The 24,153-nt window shown below is 38.6% G+C and overlaps 1 protein-coding gene across 9 annotated transcripts in view; it reads right to left on the bottom strand.

Moving 5' to 3' along the window:
• The window catches only part of BBX (BBX high mobility group box domain containing), a 280,483-nt gene that overhangs the window by 57,242 nt on the left and 199,088 nt on the right, over positions 1–24,153 (bottom strand). For all 9 annotated transcript variants that reach the window (XM_062207541.1, XM_062207531.1, XM_062207610.1 and 6 more), the window contains 4 exons: positions 21,211–21,406; positions 17,116–17,183; positions 4,511–4,591; positions 2,365–2,439 (listed from right to left, as the gene is read on the bottom strand). In XM_062207541.1, coding sequence (XP_062063525.1) covers positions 2,365–2,439; positions 4,511–4,591; positions 17,116–17,183; positions 21,211–21,406 — 420 coding nt within the window. The remainder of the gene's footprint in view (positions 1–2,364; positions 2,440–4,510; positions 4,592–17,115; positions 17,184–21,210; positions 21,407–24,153) is intronic.

The raw sequence follows: 24,153 nt of genomic DNA, 5'->3' as shown, positions 1-24,153 counted from the left end.
GATCACCTAGTTAGCTCTTGTTTAGCTTTAAATAAACCAGCCCAGAATTAATTAGGCTGACAATATGGTCAGATCATAAGATGTTAGGGAGTGAACTTAAGGTTCTCTTGTGTCAGATGAGGAAAATGAGAACCATGAACTTCTCTTGTATAATCACATATGAGCATAACACTTACAATTAAATAACCAAGGATGTAATAATTTGTTTAATTTTCTTAGAAATTACAAGGTTTTATATTATTAACCTATGCAAAATATAACTAGAAAAAGTAAAATACTGAGTTGTGAGGGTTGCATTTGATTGTAGGTCAAAACAAATTACATAGTTTTTACATTATTCATTTTATTTTGGGTTTGCATGAAGCACGCTCTTTTAGTGATACTTTGAAATGCAGTAAGTTTTCAAATTATTAATTTTTTAGAGCTTTCTTAAATCCTGTATATACTTCCTGGTCAAAATTCCAACGCCATCAGGGACAAGCGCTGTTGAACAGAAGAGCAGCCTATGTAAACACCTTCCTGAAGGACTCTCCCAAGTCACAGTTCTTTCCTTCTCCAGACAAAAGCTTAATACAATGAAGAGGCGAGGACCAATTCTTCACACACTTGGAGAAATGAGGTCCTGAGCAGCAAGGACCTATTAGTCTGACAGGTACAGGAGCTCACTGTGCAGCATTGCAAGATAGTGGCTGCCATACCATCAAACTGCTTCCTCAGAGCTGCCCCAGGGCTGCAGGAGCTCCTAATGATTCTGATGACGGTATCACTTAAATAACATTTAATCAGGCTCTGAGTGGTGATAACTGTTAAAAATGCACCACCCAGCTGAGCTACTTCACACTGGCATTTTACATTAGGTTGAATACCCTTGGCAGTTAATGCATACGGAAATATCAGGTGTGTCAAAGATGAGCCACTGCCTTTTCTAATATTCACGCCACTGAGTGCAGAATTTAATCAAACAGAATATATGGTAAGTAAACTCTGCTTTGAATGAAATGCTTCCAAAAGGATGGACGGGATTGGCTTACATGCCAACATTAAAAAATAAATCTAATCACCATGCCAAAATTCTCTTTTAACTCTCAAAAAAAATCATTAGTATCAAAAAAATGAGTGTCAACAACTAGAGGAAAGCAAGAACATATTATTCAACAAAGCTATTTCCTCAGACAGTACAAATAACAGGCTATTTATCAGAATGGGAAATTATAATGAAATCTTAATTTATTCAGACTATCAAGCAAATTGGTCTTCATAAAATAACATTCTGTGTTTGGGTTACCAGGCTTATACAGTAGCCCTCAGCAGCTACAGCAAAACCTGTGGCGGAAAGCCTAACATCTCAGAAGTCCCACTGATGGGATAAAATCATCGTGGGTGACACAAGTGCTCCAAGAGGAAGCAGCATATATATTTTTTTAAATGCAAGAGCTGAAAGTAATTTTTTCTTCTTTTCAAAGTAAGATGCTAGGGTTCCTCCTGCCAAAAGGGTATCATTTTACATTTCATTTATGCAGCACTCTTTATTCAAATGAATCAAAGTGATTCAATATATCAATATTAAACAGAACAGCCCAGCTTGTCTTTTTCTCTCAATCCTAGAAGAAATTGCTTGGTTTATGATATGCATTTTTTTTGGAATTAATTCAATGAGAAAGGGGAAAAACCTAAAGTAGACAGCACTTTATTTTCAAAAACTGTATTCATTTTATATTTAGTCATATAGTGCTCATTAGAAGGGAGCATATGGTTGAGGCCAAGGCTGTTGTGGAAAAATCAAGCATATCAGATTGGCCTCTCCTGCAGACCAACCAAGAAAATACTCTCCAGTGTGTGCCTGCTCTCTAGCTGACAATCCGAAGAAATCTGAGATCTTGCAAAAGCTGACCTGACCTAAGCCTGGGATTAGACACTAATAAAAATATCGGCTGAAGCTCCATCACATCGAAAACCAAGTGCTGATGATTTAACAGGTCCAATTCACCACTGCATTTGCTGTGAGTTATTCATGAATGACAACATCTAATTTCACTACTGGAAAAATGTAATAGATTGGAATCCTCTGGCTTTCATGTTGACAGGTTTTCCAAGTTTTTAAAATACATTAAAAATGAGGTAAAATGAAATGAATCACAGTGAGTTCCTATACTGAACGGACTCTAATGAACAGTGGGAAAATAGGCATAAAATTGGGAGCTAATCTGACAATGATTACACCAAAGGCAGTAAAAGGCAATAAATATTGTCATATGTATTATATCAGTAATGGTAAGAGGCATACCAATGTTATGACACATTACTGTAATTCAATGTTTACTGAACCCAACAATTTTTCTGAGCCCAAAAATAATGCAGCCATACCTCTGCAAACTGAAACAAGGCTGATGTTTGACACTGTTTTGTAGGAGCATCAGGATGGGATGTACTTGAAGATATCTGAAAGGAGACAAGTAATTTTTAATGCACAAGGACATTTTCCCATATCAGACTTTGAGAGTTCGCCATATATTTCCGCTGTAGACACTGATGATTAAAGAGTAAGACATGAGTCATCACCCTCAATCTCTTTTAGAAGAACAGTAGAAATGATAAAGGAAGACAAAGGCCATGTTTCTAAAAACAGATGGTTGGACAGAACAAACAGGCAGAGTTCGGCTCGTTTGCTATGTCCTCTATCAGTGTATCAGGCATGTATCAAAACACAGTAGAAGAGACCTGTTGAAATGAATTTCCTTATGTCAGTGAAGTTTTGTAAAAAAAACCTCAAATACTGGAGGCTGCGTGTCAGGTCTATCACTCTCCTCTACAACTATCACACTATCAGGTCTATCACTCTCCTCTACAACACTCCCTTCAAGCTGCTTTCTACTTCTAAGCAGCTGTGAAACACTGTGGGAGGAGCATATGGATGTGGGTCAGTCAGGGTACTGAGGCTAACTCTGAGCTCTGTCACTCACTAGCTATATCACCTTGGCAGCTAAGCTACACTTTCTGAGACTTATTTTTCCTAACTTTAAATTGATGATGCTAATAAGCCCAAAGTTTCATATAAAATTTTGAATATTTCATCACATATTTAGGTGTTGTGGGATTATTCATCAAGCATCTCTATTTTCAAAGTTTGGACCAACCTTATTTAACATGCCTGTAATTGCAGCTGAAACACTCTGCTATATGAATTTTTTAAGGAAACAACATACAAAACAATGAGAATCTACAGCTGATCTCATATGAGGCAGAAAGAAAAGAGATAATAGAGTATCATGTAAGCATGTACATAGCATTCTGGTGATATCACCAAGGCAGTTAGGCATTTTCTTAGCAACTCTTAAAGGAATGGACTAATATGCCACTATGAAAAGTTGCTTTGCCAATGATATATTAAGAACCACCAGGAAGGGCAGAGAGGACAGATGTGAATCCAAAAATATCCCCCTGTACAAATCAATAGCATGATGGGCCATTACCAGGTAGGAAGACAGTAGCAGAGAAAGTCTACTGAAAGATAATTCAAAAGATCAAGGGAAGAAAACCAGGGGCTTGAAAGTTTAGAAAAAAAAATAATCAATGAGAGCTCATATTGAGTTCTAGGGTAAATGAAGATATTTGGGGAAGCAATCTTAACTTAAAAGGCTTCATATCAAGGATAATGTGTTTTTCTATATCATCTCTTTGAAGCAGTATCAAGAGGCAAAAGACAAAAGACTTTGATAACTTTGATAAAAAAACAAAAGACTTTGATAACTCACACTAAAATTTCAATTAAGCCTAAAGGAAAGTATATCCCCTTCAAAAGGAGGGCTGGGATGCATAGGCAATAACTGAGTCATGAGTTGATTTGTCAAATCAACAGATTAAAAAAGCCAAAGTTCTAATAACAACCCTCATACATTAAAAAAAAAAAAAGATTTATGTATCTATTTGAAAAAGCAACACAGAGATGGGGTTTAAAAAAAAAAGAGATCTTCCATCCAGTGGTTCACTCCCCAAACAGCCACGACAGTCATGGCTGAGCCAGGCTAAAATCAGGACACTAGGACTCCATCCCAGTTTCCCCACAAAAGTGAGTGGTCAAAGTACATGGGTCATGTTCTGCTGCCTTCCCAGGCACATTAGTAGGAATTTAGATCAGAAGTGGGGTAGCCATGACTAGAACAGCACTATGATTTGGGCTGCTAGTGTCACAAGTGGTGGCTTAAACTGCTGGGTCACAATGTGTGCCCTTACTATATTCTTAACCTTACTACTCATGAACAAAAATTAGTGGTGAGATTTCAGTGTAGTAATATCTACTATGATGGAACATTCAGTTTCAATAAACAGATATTGCTATTGCTTATTTAACACTCAGGAGTTCCAAAAATATCTTTTCCAAAAACTTCTCTGTTCCCATTTATGTCTAATTGGGCTGAGTAGAATTTTTTATTGCTTTCAAGTACTGTCATCAACCGAAATTTAAGATCAATTAAAATTTTCTCATTAATGAATATAAATTGCAATACATTACCTCAGCAAACTGAAACAATGGTGACTTCTGACGCAATTCAGGGGACTCTGAAATATCAGGCCTGCCAGTCCCAGAAGTTATCTGAAACAAGGAAAGATGGCATAAGGCATCATAGAACAGTATCTGCAGAGGAGAGAAAAGACAAATGATACCTCAAATGACGCTATCTTGAGGAAAGAATGATGGTATTTCCCCTAATGTGAGGTCAACTCAAATTGTGACCAAAAAAGCAGCTACTGTGCAAAGTTTGGAGAAGATGGATAGCATACACAATTCAGAGAGGTTAATATTCACCTAAGAGGAAGTCACACAAAGATGCCCATTTAATCTCTCGGCTTTCTGCTACCAAATAAAACAAACAAACAAACAAACAAAAAAAAAACCACCCACTTCTTTCATGTTTTGTGCTTCTTGAATATTTCATATTACCTGACTGCAAGAAAACACAACTGAGATCTGATTATGTAAATCTTCTGGGAAAACAAAGCTAAAGTCAAATTCCTGTTTTCCAAGGTTTTCAGGTGTTCATATTCAAGCCTCCATCTTAGAAAGGTTAGTATTTACCTAAGAGACATTTCCTTTATATTCTCTTTTGTACTACATAGTGTTAGGTAGTGCTCTGCTATCTTCCTTTGTTATTTTCATGATTGACAACAGGTACAGAAACATTACTTTAAGAAATTTCTTCTAATCAAGTTTTCTTCTCGGGATATACATTTCCTCTTTCATCTCCATTCTAGAAACCATGCACTTCTGCATTTAGGTGATATCATCACTTAGGTAGCTACCTGTAATTCAAATGTCTCTTTTGAAAGTCAGAGTTACAGAGAGAGAGGGATACACACACACAGAGAGAGAATTTTCCATTCATTGGTTCATTCCTCTAAATGACCTCAATGGCCAACACTGGGCCAGGCTGAAGCCAGGAGCCAGGAGCTTCACCCGGGTCTCCCATCTGGGTGGCAGGAACCCAAACACATGGGCCCTCTTCCACTGGTGTTCCAACACAATTATCACGGAGCTGGATTAGAAGTGGAGCAGCTGGGGCATGATGGGATGCAGGGGGTAGCTTTACCTGCTATACCACAACGCTGGCCCCAATCTCTTTTTTCAAAGTTGAAGAACTTGGGACCAGAAGTAAATGACACTTTCCCTCCCCAACATTCAATAATCCTCTTATTCTTTAGGTAGCACTTGTCACCACAGTATTTGTCTATTGTACATCTTTTTTTCCCAGAGGTTTGCTTAATCCATTATCCCCAGCACTGCCTGGATATTATGTAGATATTCCACAAGTATTTGTTGAATTAGCTAATGTAAGTTGAGAACAGGTCTTCCAAATCTCACACCAGTGTGTACCCTCCCTGCTTTCCTGTAAGATGGCATTAAGGAACCTAGAGGACAACATTTATCTTTCCTTTAAAGGGAAAATAGTTTTAAATAACTTGTTTCCTGACTACAAAATAATCCAAGTTCACCATCAAAAACCCGGGAAAAACAAACAAACAAACAAACAAACAGGGATGGGTGTTAAGCTTAGCAATTAACGTGCTGCTTGAGACCAATTAGAAAACATTCCAATTCCATACTGGGGTGCTGGAGTTCAAGTCCTGGCAGTGCTCCTGATTCCAGCTTCTTGGTAATAAACAACTTGGGAAGCAGTAGATAACAGCTCAAATAATCGGGTACTTGATTACCCGGCTTCCAGCCTAGCCCAGCCTCCGCTCTTGTCGGCATCTGAGGAGTGAACCAGTAGAAAAGAGCATGCATGCTCTCTCTTAAAAAAAATTAAATATTTTGACTGGAAGAAAGCAAAATGGAAAAGAAAAATCACTAATCATGTTATTTCCCAAAGATAATCATGGTTAATATGAGGGTGCCTCAAAAGGTTCACAGGAAAGGAGAATTAAAAGGTAAGTTTATATTGGAGCAAAAATTTTTAAAGAGTTTTTCAGTGAAAATAAGATACTACACTGAAGTTATAGAATGTTGTTTTTAAACTTAACAATAATGTTTTTGTGTTATTAAAGCTTTTCCATTGTAATTTTAATGGCTGCATATTAGATGGTTAAGTCCCAAGAAAAGAGCTGCCAGTCACCCAGATTACGCTCCTTTAAATAGTTCTCACTGAGCCTGAGTGTGACGGGCCATGAGGCAGGAGCAAGCATTTGAAATTTTAATGGTCACCTCTGGATTTTAAAGAGTAATGGCCACCTTTTCCCAGTGATAAACACCATAGAGGAGGTACAGTATCTTTAATTAATTTGCCACCTGTGTTTTCGCTGCCAAGCCTGAATCCCTTTTATTTTCACTTAACTTTTTGGTCTATTGTGCCAAATGTCCTACCAAGGAGACACAAAATATGCTGAAAAGAAATCAACAAATCCTGAAATTAGTAGCCACAAGGGATTAGGAATTCCATTTTAGAAAGAATACATGAACAAAATGTATTTTTATAATTTACAAATAATTTTAAAAAGTCAAAATTTCCTTGGTTTATGAAGAAATCTTACATGTTTGGCTCCTAGATCTTGCAGAAAATAATAGTGGCCGGCACTGTGGCATAGCAGATTATGCCACCGTCTGCAGTACCAGCATTCCATATGGCACTGGTTTGAGTCCTGGCTGCTCCATTTCCCATCCAGCTCCCTGCTAATATGCCTGGAAAAGCAACAGAAAATGGCCCAAATACTTAGGCCTCTGCGTGCATGTGGGAGATCTGGAAGAAGCTCCAGGCTCCTGTCTTCAGCCTGGCTCAGCCTGGCTGTTGTGGCCTTTGGGGAATAAAACAGTGGATGGAGGATTTCTCCCTCTGTAACTCTGCCTTTCAAATAAATAAATAAATCTTTCAAAAATAAAAATTTTATTTAAAATTTAAACAATTTTTTAAAATCCAGTTAAGAATTAAATGTTCTTATAACACTAATAAAAGAGGCAGTATATGTGAAAGAAATCTAAAAAATATCATTGGAATTAAATATATTACCTATTAGGATAGCTACATTGTATAGACTCTAACTTATATTCTTATTTTAGATACATGACCTATGAGAAACAGTTACCATCTATGAAGAGGCAAGTTGCTTTAAAGCTTAGAGCTCAGCCGGCGCCGTGGTTCACTTGGCTAATCCTCCACCTGTGGCGCAGGCACCTCGGGTTCTAGTCCCGGTTGGGGCACCAGATTCTGTCCTGGTTGCTCCTCTTCCAGTCCAGCTCTCTGCTGTGGCCCAGGAAGGCAGTGGAGGATGGCCCAAGTGCTTGGGCCCCTGCACCCCCATGGGAGACCAGGAGGAAGCACCTGGCTCCTGATTGGCGCAGTGCGCCAGCTGTAGTGTTCTAGTCCCGGTTGGGGCACCAGATTCTGTCCTGGTTGCTCCTCTTCCAGTCCAGCTCTCTGCTGTGGCCCAGGAAGGCAGTGGAGGATGGCCCAAGTGCTTGGGCCCCTGCACCCCCATGGGAGACCAGGAGGAAGCACCTGGCTCCTGATTGGCGCAGTGCGCCAGCTGTAGTGACCATTTTGGGGGTGAACCAATGGAAAAAGGAAGATGAAGACCTTTCTCTCTGTCTCTCTCTCACTGTCTAACTCTGCCTGTCCAAAAAAAAAAAAAAAGCTTAGTGCTCAATTGTGCTCAATTAACTCTATGAAAACTCAACTTTTTTTTTTTAAGTGTACTTTACCGATTATTTGGTGACAACCACATATAAAATCACAAAGTTTAAAAGTTAAATGATGAACTTTGCAAACTTGTAGGATGGATTATCTCAAATTTTTCTATTTGAGTGGCAAATTTAGATATACATAATTAGTCAAGCCATCTCTAATCGTGCAAAAGGTCTATCTACTATACTATGCAATCAAAGAAATCTAGGCATGTTGTTGTGCTCACCATGAACTTGACACAGAGTAGGTGTATAATGATTATCTGCTGACTAACTTGATTCTCTGTCTATGTGAATATGAAGAATCTCCAACAACCCAGCCAGAAAGTACAACAAAGGCTGTCCAGTGGCTAACACAGTAATGGAATTTATTTTGCACTGGTGGACCATGTCTTCTCTCAAAAATACAATTACTCTTACTTTAAAGCATTGTGGACCTAACATATATCTTCAGTGTTGTATAAATGAAACAACACAAAAACAAAGGAGCAAGAAGAACTGGCTGTGCTATGTAGTTACCTGAGTTGTTTACCTGGTTCTTCAATGCATAGCATAGAAGCAGCAAATCAGAATGGGCTGGGAGTAGAGACAAGCAAAAGGAAGAGGATTGTGAAAGGAAGAAACAATGCCAGCAGCAAGATTAGACAGAGGAAGAAGATAGAAAAATTGTAAAGAACAGACACAAATGTTTCATAAAGCACTGTAGGCTACCTACAACAAATCAAAATAGCACCAAAAAACCTCAACTCAACAGAGTAATTAACATTTATAACTATGATTCTAAATTGGCAAGATAAAGTAAAAATAAGGTAAATTCTTTATTAAGAAGGCAGAAATGGTTGTGACACATGTTAGATATATTTCTATGTAAAATCTCAAAATATAAGAATGGTTCAATGACGTGGCAAATATATATATATATGATAAAACATACAATAAAAGTTTGTAAATTAGCACAAACATTGCTAAACACACAGGTTTGTTAAAGAAATAATTTAGAGAGGAAAAAAAAAAGATACCAAATAAGCAGTGGCTGAATAGAGGGAAAAGAAAAATCCAAGAAGCTGTTTCTAGAAAAAGTCTCTGAATTAATCTATAAAGCCACTAGGTGTTGCTCTATGCCCAAAAAAGGAAAATAACTAAAGGGCTCTTTTTTTTTTTTTTTTTTTCTAACCACATAGTCAACTTCCCTTAAATTCAATTTTTCCTTTGATTTTGCTATAGTTCTCAATAACCAAGGAAGGGGAAAGATTAGTATAATTAAGAATTATGACAAAGTAGTTATTTTTTTCCACAGGAACAATTCAGATAGTGAGATTTACAGACACAGGAAAGTGAACCAGTCTCCTGATATGCAACAAGATCAAGGCAGTTACGCACTTTCAGTGGCTTGGAAAGTTAAGTATTATCAAGAATCCATTCCTACCTTGCAAGGCACAGGACCATAGCGACGCATCGCTGGCACTGTGATGAACACAATGATCAACTGGAAAGGCACATGCATTGTGTAGCTAAGCCAAAGATTCCTACCCTTGCTAATTCAAACTTTTACTGATTACCTGCAATACTAATGAGCATTTAATATGTGCCAGCACACGGACCCTGATTTCAAGAAGCTTAGATTCTACTTGTATCCAGGACATGCTTGAAAATGAAATGATGACTAAAATAATGCACCAGACCCTTAAGCTGCTTGCAATTCAAGTGCAAGGGACAGCTATACATAAGAGTGCTTTGTGCACAATGGTGGAATGTGACAGGCCCCCTGGGGAACAGAGAACCAGCCTTTATTCTGTCACAGAAGGCAGTGAGGTGGTGTCTGAAATATGTCTAGAAAGAAGACGAGAACCGCTCTTACAAGAAGTGTGAAAATGGTGTAGCAGGTAGGAAAGTGAAGAGGCAAGGAAGTACCCTGTGTATCTGAGAACCAGCAGCTTTCCCAATGTGGGTGAAACATGAGATGTACAAGAGTATAGTGGAAGATAATCAGTCTGAGAGAAATCTGAATTCTATGTTCTGAAGTTTGAAAATGAGGCTGGAGGAAATGGGGAGTCAGCCATGGTTTTTAGTCAGAGGAAGAGCATGAGAGATGTGTGGTTAAGTAATTCTGTCAGTAGTGTGCAGGATGGCCTTGGCTGAGGAGTGAATGGAGGCAAGAGGTCAATTAGAAGGTTAGGGAAATAAGTCAGCTGATACACGGGGCCCCAATTAAATCAGGGATGCTATAAGCCAATCCTCAGTAATTGTCTGGAAGGCTGTCGGGGTTGAGGGAGAAGGGGCGGATCAAGCCAGTGTTTCCAAGGTCGATTGAACCCTTTCACTGAAAATGGGCATTTGAGAGGAGGGTAGCTTGCGCGGGACAGGATAGATCTTTTATGAGAAGAGAAGAGTGAGGGCACAGGATTTCATCTGAAAGCTAAAGGAGCCCTGGGTTCCAAAGCACCATCCTGGGCTACCAGTGCATCCTACATCCGAAAAGAGCAGTGGGTTGCATTGAGTGTACAACCAGACAGCACCACAGAGCTGAATGATCCCCACATTGGAATACGTGCCTAGTCATAAGGTGAAGGGAAAAGTACCGCCTGCTGTTAACTCAAGACATCAGTTCTGACCTCACTCCATGACTAAGGTTCTCCTCTTGTTTCATTCTGTGTGGCATAGCATAGTGCTCATAAGGGGTCCAGAACAGACTCCAGGCAACTTCTACAAACAACCGCAGTAGCAGCTAAGACAACTAAGACAGAAAGCATCTTTCTGCCCCAGTTCCCATATTTGAGAAAGTAGCTAACAATGCTACTCTGCCTTCTTCACAGGACACTGTGAGAACAGAATGCAATAATATACTGAAGATTCTCTCAACAGTAACACTCTTCTCTTGGGAAGGATGCCTCCTTTTTTTTTTCCCCCCTCTATCCTCATCTTTCTATCCCAGTTCTCTGCCTGCCCGCCTTCCACAGTGCTCCTTCCCTTCATCTCCCAGAGACCAAGAAATCCATGGGAGCTCATCAGTGCACCCTGGAAACCCACTGAGGACATAACAGCAGGTGTCTGTCAGGCTGGGTGCAAAGACCCGATTATCCCTGCTTTGAGCCCAACATTTATAAAAGGCTGGATTCTTTGGCTGGAAGGGCAGTTCTGTCCAAACAGGCAGCAAACAGTGATATAAAAGGGGGAGTTATTTCCCCTAAGAAAGCTCAAAGATCCCATTTCTCTTTACAGTGTAATTTTTAATATAGCATATTTAATATATATTTATTTTTACCCTATTTAATATAGTCTATTTCCTCACAAAATGTGTTTAAATGCTGTAAAACCTGGGGCAGGCATTCAGTCTAAATGTTGATACCCATGTCCTACATCATAGTGCTTGGGTTTAATTCCTGGCTGTAGCTTCTGACTCCAGCTTCCTGCTAGTGCAGACTCTGGGAGGCAGCAGTGATGGTTTATGTGACTGAGCTCCTGACACCCACATGGGAGACCCAGCTAGATTTCCAGCTCCTGGCCTTAGCTCTCGCCTGGTGCAAGCTCATGGGGGCATCCGGAGAGTGAACCAGTGGATAAGGAGTTCTTTCTGTCTGTCACTGTTTCTCTGCCTCTACCATCTTAAAGAAAAGCTATAAAACTGAGAAGAGGACAAAAGCTTTGATGTGGGTAGGGGGAGGAGTTAGGAACAAGCAGACTGGACTTCAGCGGATTTAAGTATCTTGAAATAGTCAAATATAGTAGGCTAAGAGAGGCATTATCAAATAACTCCAATATATAACGGGTAGGAAAATAATTTGTGCCATTTTACGGATGTCAAAAATTGTGACAGACAGGTAAAATCTTCAATTTTCTCTAAATCTGTATATGTTTTAAATTTAAAACCTGGGGTTTAAAATGTGCGTGTAATCATTTGTTCATTTGATAAATATTATTATCACCTACTGTCTTCTATCTCGGTGTTTTGACTATCTCATCATTTAACAGAAAATATGTAGGTTTAAATACTAGTGTCCTGACTTCCTCCACCTTGGAGAAGTTTTTCCAGCTCTCTAGCCTAGTTTCTTCATTTCTGAAATGAGGACAGCAATAAAGTGACACACGGGGTTCTTGGCAGGATGAAATGAAGTCATCAGTGTGAAGCCCTCAGCACAGTCTCTACCCTAGAAAGCACACAGAAAATGCCTGTGGTGGCCGTTACTGATCTCAGCAGGGTGCGCACCGGATGCCATGAGAAAAGTGGGCAGAGTTGATGAAGGGTAGGTGACGAATGCATCACAGAGTCCCCCATGTACTACACAAAGACTGAAGCTCATCCTCCTAGGTTTGAATCTCACTTCTGCCACTTCATAGCGGCACTTTCATGAGCAAAAATTTAATCCTTTTTTGTCTCTGATTCCTTTCCTAATGGTTTAATACTTACCTATAAGGTAAGTAATACATACAGGATTGTTTTGTGGATTAAGAGATACTTTTATTCAAATTACTTAAGAACAGCACCTTGAATGGAAACAGTGCTCAATAAATGTTAGGTGTTGGAATAACTATACTGCAGGTAAGACAGGAGCTCCGTACCCTTTAAATTGCGTCATTGTTCCTGACGCTAACTTGCTTAAAATCTTCTGGAGATAATATTTACACATAGTGCAGTAAGAAAAAATTTTAAAATAAGATCTTTACCATTGAGTTTATAATAAAGTATAAAACTAAAAATATCTAAGTGATAGAACATATAATACTGATAGTAAGGGTTGTAAGGGATTAGGAAGAGCAGGATTCTAACTTAGCTGAAGAAATTACGAAGTGTTGCCTGGAGAAGACAAAGGAGCAATAGTACAAATAAAACAAAACAGGGCCAGCATTGTGGTGTAGAGGGAAAAGCTGCTACCTGTCACACCAGCATCCCATATCAGTGCTGGTCTAAGATCCAGCTGCTCTACTTCTGATCCAGCTCCCTGGTAACATAATACCAAGGAAAGCAGCAGAGAATGGCCCAGGTGCTTGGGTCCCTGCACACATGCGGAAGACCCAGAAGCTCTGGGTTCCTGGCTTTGGCCTGGCATGGCCCCCGCTATTGCCACCATTTGAGGAGTGAACCAGCAGATAGACAATCTCTCCCCACTTCTCTGTAACTCTATCATTCAAATAAATTAAAAATACATATTTAATATATATAAATTATTTTCAGATTTCACTCATATAGAAATTTAGATACAAGTGATTTAAAATTTTTAAATGGCAGATAACAGTCAACAAGTGAAAATCAGAGATTCTTCTTAAAGCTTTAAGTTCACTTACAGGAGTTAAGATCTCTAAAAACTGGAATCTTAAGACAGAATCAGCTGCATGGGCATATACTTGTGTCTGATTTGTTTCCTGACATGCCTTGTACATAGAAGGCATGCAAATACTTTCCAAATGATCAAGTGTATGAAAAGATGGTATGCAGTTCTGTCTGTGCAATTACACAACACGCCCTTTAATGGTCTTAAAGGAGGTGTGCCATTATCCGCTGACATCTTCTCCGCTAACTCAGCTACTTTGCTGAAGCTATATTTTCAGTATTGATTTCTCCAGGTATGAAAAAGTTGTTCCCTTCTTGAGCACCTTGCAACAAAGAGAATAAATTATAACTGTAATTTCCTACAAGGTTTCAATGGACAAGGAATTCAGTGTGTGTGTGTGTGTGTGTGTACGAGTGTATGTGCTGCTAAAGCACATTACAGACTGTGGGAGTAATGCCTGATATAATTGAAGCTTTCGAGTATGAAACGCCTAGAATAACTTATGGCAATAATGCTAATATACCTGCAAGAATTCTTTCCTAGAGAATTAAAAATGCCTTACAGGTTTTATTTAATTAATGTTCATAGTAGTTCTGGGAGTCAGAGGCAAGCAGGTATTATTATTAACTCTATTTCCTAGGATAGAGGGCAAACAAAAAATAGCTCAGTCAGAACTTTCCCATTGTTATTTGTTGATTCCACAAGAGAGCCAGGCATTCTAAAATCACAGACCCAAAGCCTAAAGTACATGCCATTCATCTGAAACTATAGCTTCCCATTGTCATTCACCTAATAGAAATTGATGCTTTTAAAGCCTGTTATCAGCCTGACTACTCTGCCTAACTTCTAATTTTCCATGTCCCCCAATTAGCCTCCTTCTGGTCCAGCCAAGACGACTTTCTGTTGTTCACTTAGGTTTAACACTAAATGCCATCTTTTCAAGATTAATCCAAGGCTTTCTATACATTATATGCTGAGTAACTGTCCCTTCCACATCTTCTCAATTGTTACCTCCCTGCCTTCATCTTACAAATATAATTTAGATTCACATTTTTACTAAAGTAAGTAACAAGTGTAACAGAAAATATTTTGTCCTGGAGATGATAGCTAGTAATTTAGATAAAGTTTTTCCACTTTATTTGTTGTATTTTCTTCTTTAAGTAACTCCCTGATATGAAATACAAGGGTATAACTAACTGCCTTCACTTCAGTTCTTCTAGAGTTTGTTTGATGAAAACATTATCAGTTATAGTATATTTTTTGTTTTAGGTTCTTTTAAAAAAAAAAAAAAGACATCCACTTATATCTCTGGACACTGAGACTGGTTTTCACCTCCTCTATAGCTCCCTGCCAGTCCATATTCATCTGACACATATTTGATTGATTAAACAGCTTTTAGATTTCTGACTTAAATAATGCGCTGTAATCACATAGCCATCGATAACACTGCTTTCTCTTTCCTTTACTGTTATGGGGTTATTTTCTAACGAGATTTCTATGTTTATATTTTACCGGCACTCAGCAGATTCACTTAGTTTGCCATATTTGAGCCAGGGTCCTCTCCTTTATGTCTCTTGCCCAATCCATCAATTTTGTTTCCTCGATGAATAATTTTGTACCAACAAACACTGAATTTTAAAATCTAAAAGACCTAACACTGCCACCTTCTGAGCATAGATTTCTTTCTTCCTTAAGGGTCACTTCTTTAAGTCAGTTAGCGATCTCTCTCTCTAAGAGTTCTTTAAAAATTTGTCTAGCTCCATACTGTTTTAATTGCTTGTGTCAGAACTCTGCCTTTTTGAAAGAGGGTGGGAGAAATTCTCACTGAAAAAAGCCTAAAAGGCAAAACTGTAAGCAAAGTGGTGGTGGTGGTGGTGGTGGTGTTGGAATGTATCTTTTTCTCTGACTAACATGCCTAAGTTCTGCAGACCTTGATTTGTTTCTATGAGTATTTGAAAGTTAAAAAGAATGTTAAAAGGTGTTGGGACTAAAACACTGCCAAATTCTAATTTGTTAGGAAAGATGATGCTGATTTTCCCAACACAACACACTCTTGGAAAGAGTATGAGTCAGACTCAGTGGAAAGGTCAATGTGCATTATTAATTCAACATTCACTTTTGGAACATGTTTGGCATACTCTACACCTAAGCAACGGATAGTGTGAATTGCCATGAGCTAGCAGCCATGTGTTAGAAAGTGAAACAATGTCTGACAAAGCCATTGTGTTAGGAAGTACAAACAAGTTGAATAACAAGTAAGCAAAGGCACAAAGTGACACATTTTTCAGTTATAGATTAGCACCATGTAAATAACCACCAGTATACCAACTGGTACATTTTTTGCTACACTGAATTGAACATAATCAAAATAAACTTAAAGTGAATATACAGTGAGTAACTAGGATTGCAAATATAAACTGTAACTAATAAAAGCCTTATATAATGTAAATAGCCCATGAAGCTGAGCAGGCTTCCCCGGCAATCTGTATGGCATACTCACAACTTTGAAACAAAAGTTAAAAAAAAAAATCTGCAATAAAAATTCAGATAACTGCTCTTTTTCCTTTAAAGGCTCTGCTAGTTGGAGTTAGAAAATTTCCATCTTAAGAAACTAAGTGTAGTAAAATAACATGAGCTGCAGGTTAATTTGACTGGTCTCTGTTAATTGGGCCTGGAAAATAGTGGATTCCACAAATGTAAACTATGTTGGTTAACTGCCACTACCTGCCCATCAAAATCATACACAAAAGCATTTAGCAAAAGCGGTCCAGTAACCAGACAATGAAACTGAGGTCATAAGGGCCTAGGTCCTTTTCATTTTAAAGAATAAAACAATCTTGTAATGCCATGTTTCCTGGATTTCAAACAGGAGTTCGGAAATAGGAGACTAAAGACACCAACAGGTTTCCTTTTTTTACTTTTAAATTATCAGCTTTCCACTAGTGAATCTAAATGAGAACATCTCAAAGGCAGTGGATGCATTATTACAGGACCCCACTTACATATTCATGACACAGTCATGGTTAATGCCAATTATCTGTACATTAAATTTCTTTTTTTAATGTTTGCTTTCTCTTACTTGAAAAAGAAGGACAGTGAAAACAAGGAGAGAGTGTGTGTGTGTGCGTGTCTGTGTGTGAAAGAGAGAGAAGGAGGGGAGAAAAATCCTCCATCTGCTGGTTAATTCTCCAAATGCCTGCAAAAGCCAGGGTTAGGCGAGGCCAAAGCCAGGAGCCTGGTACTGCCATCCAGATCTCTGCTGCGGGTGGCAGGGCTCTAAGCATCTGGGCCATCATCTCCTGCCTTCCAGGATGCATTAGCAAGAAGTCTGATCAGAAGTTGAGTAGACAGTACTGGAACTGGTACTCTGATAGGCAATACAGGTATCCCAAGTGGCTGACAACGCATATCTCTCTATACACTGCATTTCTTATTCATATGTTCCCATGGAATCTCAGAATCGGAATGTGTTTGTGTCCTCTTGCTTTTATTTACATCACTTCTGTCACCCTCAATGCACCAGATGCACCGACAGATCTTAATGAGAACAATTATAGTAAAGTTTGTTCATGAGCTGTAAATAGTGATACTGCAGAGATCACAATGTGAACAGCATTCAAATGACTGTGTTCTCAATCTCTAGCATGTGCTGAGTGGAGGGGGTGGGCGCTGGCTTACCTCTGGTGTGCCAAGAGCATGTTCTCCAGCTAACAGCAGCATGCTCAGGCCTCCCATTTGAGTAGGATCTAAATAAGGTGAAAACAAATCATCAATGTATAAGCATAAAGGCCATACAATCCATAAACAGTAAAAAAGAATACTCAAGCAATCAGAAATCCAACAAAACCACATATAACCTTTTACACTCTTTATAAAACAGTAACCTGGCACACACGTGTCTATTAAATTCTACTGTTGTCCTGCCATTCCTACACAGAACTTTCTCAAACACAACTGTTTATAGCATGATTATCTCCTAATGGGAGGCTTCTTTCCTTACTACATGGGGAGTGTAAGTAGGATTAAAAAAAAAAAAAAAAAAAAAGAGTGCTTATGCTTGTCTTCCAAGAAGTCTGAGACTTGTTATTCCTGCATTGCAAAAATCAGGACTCACCAAACAAAACAAAACAAAACAAAAAACAGGCTGAAGAACACAGAAAAATTTACCAAATGGGCCTCCAAACTATTGGGCTTTTTTCAAATAACTGTCCACCAACAGTTTCAAAACAAGTTTAAATTAACTGATGATTTTTGACTTTTTGAATCTTAAGAGTAACCAGGTTTTTGCTCAAAAAGCCTTAAAAATTTAAAATTAATAATTTTTGTTATCAAAGGTTTCTGTTTCCATTCTTTCAATAATCAACAGAAACAGAAAGGCAAAATGAAAATAGTAAAGTGATAGATCCATGACCCAAGTTGTATCTAAACAAAGATAGGATTAGATTAGAAACCTACAATCCTCCAAGATTATCTTAAATGAATTAAAACTCAGAACTGCAATGAGAGAACATATGTGAAAATGCCAACTCACTGCCTCTCATAGTACACACAGGTCCTCAATAAATGTGTATTTTAGAAATCTCTCTATAATTGAAAATGAAGATCAGTTATATGTCCATAGACATTCAGTTGTTTATTTTTTTGTTTCTTTTGGTTAAAGGTTATGCCTCTAAGTATATCTGTGTATACAACCTGTCCTGGAAGCCATTTTTAATATTTTAGATACATTTTCCTTAAGAAGTAAGAAAATTCTGAGGTAGAAAAAAGCTAGAGTTGTTATAGGGACAAATTTGTTGCCAAATGATCCGTTATTTAAGAAACAGCTCAATATTAGGAAGCAGTGACACAGAAACACATACAAAATATACAGCAACACTGGCTTATGGAATGAAATGAAGATATTTATTATTGGTTTAATATTCCAACTTTAAATGTTCAGCTTAAGAACTACTGTGGCTGCTAAAATAGATACTTAAATTTATTTAAAACTCAAAAGAGGGACATGAATTTAGTAGAAAGGACAAATTTAGTTTGGCATTTGAGAATATTTTGTGGCTGTTATCCTAAAGGATGGGTTGGATGACAGCATTCGAAAGATAAGAATATGCTAATTCAAGTTACAAAGTAAAACAGGAAGCCCCATTACATGGTAAGTTACCTATCAATGTGATTTTGCAAGAAGTTTGCTGCATAGATCCTAAAACCTCAGCCAAAAACTTACCATCAGCTTTTGTATTAATTTATAGTTATATAAAGTTTTATTTATTTATTTGATAGAGTTAAAAAGAGAGAGGGAGAGACAGAGGTCTTCCATCCACTGGTTCACTCCCCAGATGGCTGCTGTGCAGATCCAAAGCCAGGAGCCAGGAGCTTCTTCCAGGTCTCTCACGTGGGCGCAGGGGCCCAAGGACTTGGGCCATCTTCTGCTGATTTCCCAGGCCATAGCAGAGAGCTAGATCGGAAGAGGAGCAGCTGGGAGTAGAACCGGCACCCAAATGGGATGCCAACCCTTCAGGCCAAGGACTTAACCCGCTGCACCACAGTGCTGGCCCCAATGTTTTTAGAACTATAAAAAATATATTCACATAAATAGCACACTTTCCAAGAGGGCTTATATTACAGTTTTCCTTTCACCCCTTGGAAATCACATAGGTGATTCAAAATTACAAAATATCAAGCCATGAGGGATATTGGGCAAAGCAAAAGAAATTTCATGTCAAAGAAAATTTAAATTGGCCTTTAAAAGCCCTTCATGATCCCCAAATCCAAATAGCTAAGCACTAGGTTTTAATTACAGGCAAACTCATTCACTTTCATCTTATTGGAAAGGGCCATAACTAGAAATATCAGACCACTGTTATCCATTATATACAAACTTAACCAAAGCTCTGATCCTTGATTATCTAATGATAAATGTGACTGAGGTATTTTCCTTCTTTCTTGTACTTTGCCTTAAAGAGTGGGCTTTTAAAAGCTGATTGTAAGGGGCCACTGCTTTGGTGTAGTAGGCTAAGCCTCCACCTACAGCGCTGGCATCCCAAATGGGTGCCGATCTGTGTCCTGGCTGCTCCTCTTTGATCCAGCTCTCTGCTAGAGCTTGGGAAAGTGGTAGAAGGTGGCCCAAGTGCTTGGGCCCCTGCACCTACGAGGGAGACCTGAAAGAAATTCCTGGCTTCTGGATTCTGGCTTCAGATCAGCCCAGCTCTGGCCATTGCAGCCATTTAGGAAGTGAACCAGTGGATGGTCTGTATCTCTGCCTCTCAAATAAATAAATGAAATATTTAAAAAAAATTTATTGTAAATATCCTGGTTGGAATCCAGTTTCCACTTTCACTTCATAGGCAAAAGACTGATTAATAAAGTATCAGAAACAATGCTCCAAAAATACAGCTTTCATAGCTTTCTGTGGTTTACCTACAGTTACTGTCTGGTTTGTGAAGAGCAGATATACGAAAAAAAAAAAAAAAAAAAAGTCCCACATACCCACATATACTGATCTAGATTTAGAAATGGAAAAAAAAAAACCCTGGATGCTAAGTGATTCGATTACAAGCCAGTCCTCCACACCCCCTTTTTGGTCTTGATAATAAAAGCTTTTAGAAAATACTCCAAATAGTATAATCTGGGAAGTCTAGAGGGCTAACAAAGACTAGTAACAAGTGGAAGCTAAAATTGTTTAAAATGATACCTAAACAAGGACAGATCTCTAAGTTTTGAGAATTCTAGGTAAAAGTATTGCTTTGGGAGCTCACATAGAATGATGCTACAAACACATACATAACAAGGACCTGAAGACTTTGTTTCCCATAATGCTACCATTAACGCGAGACTCACCTTTTAAAAGCATTTATACTGTGCATGCCACAAACTTTTTATACCATGAAAAACACACTGAACTATTAAGTATCAATATGTCTGCCAGCTATTTAGAAAAAAAAAATGTGGCATCACAATGTTGTTCAACCTTCTTTCCCAAACTTTCCATACTGAGGATGGTTTAGTACTCTGAAGAAAATTTGCTTACAACACTGAAATAGAACCTTACAGCTCCACACAACTTCACCTCTTCACCCTGCCCAGTCTTCCCAAACTCATCCTGGAAAGTTCTTTTTCTGATTGCTGCATTTGTAGCAGCAGGAAAAACAGCCATTTGTGTGGTGAAAATAAATACTTTATTTCATGGTAACACAATAGCATTCCTTACCACCCAAAGAGTATTAAAGGTCTCATGACACATGGAACCATCTGGAATTTTAAACTTGTCTGGCTTACACAGGAATGAGGGTAGGAAGGGGGAATAGGATGGGAATTCTAAGGCACAGCTGTCAGATTCATCTCAGACTAGTGATGAAGTTGTTCATTCTGTGACCTCAGTGTTTCAAATACACAGATGATCTACATAATTGTGGCTTTTTAAGTATCCATGATAACTAATGTTCCTACTGGCACAGCTTAATAGTAAGCTATTTTGTTAACATTAGGGAATTTCATAAGCTCCTAACAATATCCAAATTACTGTTTTTCCAAACTGTCAATGTCAAGAATCAAATAATACCCTTATAATGATTCCACCATTCAGTCTGTATCTCCTTCCTTTAATTATTTGTAATTCTATGTATATATGTTCCAATTCATTAAGATATGCTACATATTTGCCACTGCTTCGTACTGGTCATAAATTTTGCTCCTGTCTCTATTATTTTTTTTAAAAAATACTACCTAAATGCATCACCCCATCCTAGGCAAATGGGTAGAAACCGTGTCTAAACTTACCGGCCATTCCAAAGTTAAGCTGAGGCATTTCTTCAGTCTTGGCTTTCTTGGGGCTTGGCAAATCTCTTGACGAGTCAGATGGGAAGGCCCAGAGTTTTTTTCGTGGATTGACAGTGGGTGTTGGAGACTTCACAGGCTTGTTTGTGGTAGGACACCATTTGTAGCCAGGATTTGCTTTCATAAATGCATCTTTATACTATAAATAACACAACAGACAGCAGGCTTTCATTAACATATAGACTGAAAAAGTTCTAATATGCTTCACCCCATTGCCCCATTTACATAATGAGTAAGGAAAGCACTTTCCATGACTTCTGTGGTTTTCCTTGCAGAGAAGTGGCAATCCTAGCACAGGCCTCTAGAGACAGGACCTGACATTGACCTATTAGAAACCCCATTGGTGGGAGGAGGGTACAGAGGCTGCACACTTTGTATCTTTTAATTCTCACTTCTTTTTTTAAGTAACCAAGGAACTGCCTGGCTTTGGAGGAGAAGAGTTGTTGTTTGCAATGAAAAGAGCTAAGTAACCAGAAGAGAGAACACGCAGGGTTCAAATCCCAGCATTTCTACATAGGGGATGGTCACTAAAGTCAGAGGAAGCAGCCTACTTGGGCCTCAACCTTAGATTGCATGAACTGAGGATAACAGCTCCAAATGCCCAGGGTAAACAGTGTTGCAGAGTCAGCCATTACTTCAAAGTAAGCTTCAGATACACAGTACAAAGTGTGACTCAACACCAGGGCCCACGAACAGATTCTACTCACTGCTTAACTTAACTAATAAATATGGCAAAAAATTTATTTTGTGCTTTGATATACTAGTAGTAAGACAGATGCAAGCAAACTTAGAGAGCAAAGTACATGATTACTGGTTAAAGGAGTCCGGATCACAGGTGGCCGAAAGGGCAACATGATAGGCTCTTTCCAGTTACTGGAAGACACAAGGTCACTTAGAGGAACGTGCATCAGATGCAGATTTATGACAACTTTGGCTCAAAATGCATGTCTGCTTCAGCTGGTTGTGAACATTAGGCAGGTCTCTTAAGCTTTCTCAGCTTTAATTTCTCCATCTATAAAGTATAACTAAACCTGCCAATGTCCAAAGTTCTGTAATGACTGCACATGATAAGATACATGAATGAGCTCCAAGAGCTCTGCTGTGTGAGAGTACAGTTAATCCACCACAAACTTCATGTTTTACTTGGTTTCAACCTTCACTGACGACATATTTCCTTCTCCTTTCTTTTTCTGTGGCTTTCTCCTGTTACTTTCTCCCAACCCTAAATGTTTCCCCTTTGGTGAGAATAACAAATATTTTTCTCGCTATTTATTCCTGAAAAAATGTATTTTCCATGTATTCTTCAACTTTTATATGCTATTATTGCTGGATATTTTATTAATATAATCATTCTATTCTAGAGGCTTGCCTTTTAAAATGGTGACTCAAGGGGCAGGTGCTGTGGCACAGCGGGTTAATGTCCTGGCCTGAAGCACAGGCATCCCATATGGGTGCCGGTTCTAGTCCCGGCTGCTCTTCTTCCAATCCAGCTCTCTGCTATGGCCTGGGACTAGCAGTGGAGGATGGCCCAGGTCCTTGGGCCCCTGCACCCACGTGGGAGACCCAGGGGAGGCTCCTGGCTCCTGGCTTTGGATAGGCGCAGCTCCGGCCGTTGCAGCCAACTGGAGAGTGAACCATCAGATGGAAGACCTCTCTCTCTCCCTCTGCCTCTCCTCTCTCTGTGTAACTCTGGCTTTCAAATAAATAAATAAATCTTTAAAAAAAATAAAATGGTGACTCAAAATATTTTTTTTTAAAAATTTAACCCAATAAGAGAAAAAAGCATCCCTTTTAAACTTGGTTTAAAGATAGTACAAGAGCACTTCAAAAACTTCATGAAAAATGAAACTAGAAGTTTATTTTTGTGAAAAAAACCCTTGAAATCAATAATTTTTCCACAACATGCATTTTCTGTGAACTTTTTGAAGACCTCTCATATGTAACCTAGATTAATTTCTTTCCACCATTTCAATTTTAAACACATAAATGAAAATTGTAATTTAGATAATGCATGTTAATAGCTAATTGTCTAGAATTATTCCAAAGTGAATATTTTTATTTTTGACATGTAAGATGTAAATAAACCTACCTACTGACACTCAGACACATATGTAAATGAAAGGTAAGCATAAAAAATTATAGGATATACTTCACCTATCTCAGCAAAATAATGAAACTGGGATTCAAGGCCAGAGACAAACTAGAATTTACCATCACATAGTGGAAAACGTGTTTGGAGGTATCAACTGTGATAGAAGAGATACACTGCCACAGTGCATTCATGTGCATGGGGGATTTACATATTAAGCTGAGGCAGACAAATAGCCTTGCCTGTTGTCTGGAGGGGAAAGTGATGAATGGCTGGGTTAGGCAGAAATGAAAGTAGCAGACACATGCATCATTATTGTGTCCCAGTAAAAGGCACATGGGCCGGGTTTGTGAGATGAACAGTCACTTGGACAAAGGTCACCGCTCTATAAAGTGACAAAAGACTTTCAAACAAATTGATTAACATATTTGTCATGAGAAACAAAGTTACCTCTCTTCAGTGCTCCCTTCCACTCCTCCCTGTGTTGATCTGCTGGATATGCTGTTTCTCAGCAAGACGTTCTATCTTTTGCTAAGAATCATTTGGTAATTTGCTTCAGTGAAGATCAGTAAGTATAATGGCAATAATACTGTCATCCTTACGAATTCATTCGTACCAGCATCAACTATTTGTAAAACATTGATGACACTAATAAACGCCAGCTTCAACTAATTCATACTTGGTAACTGGTGCTGAAGACAAAGTAAAGCAGTGACAATCACCACACCTCAATCATCTTTCTTTCTCTGGCATGGAGGCCTCAAAACCTCATCTCAAGTACTTTGTGAACACTGAAG

The sequence above is a fragment of the Lepus europaeus genome, chromosome 2, assembly GCF_033115175.1.
Source record: "Lepus europaeus isolate LE1 chromosome 2, mLepTim1.pri, whole genome shotgun sequence".
Lineage (NCBI taxonomy): Eukaryota > Metazoa > Chordata > Mammalia > Lagomorpha > Leporidae > Lepus > Lepus europaeus.
This window is presented reverse-complemented; position numbering and strand designations above follow the sequence as displayed.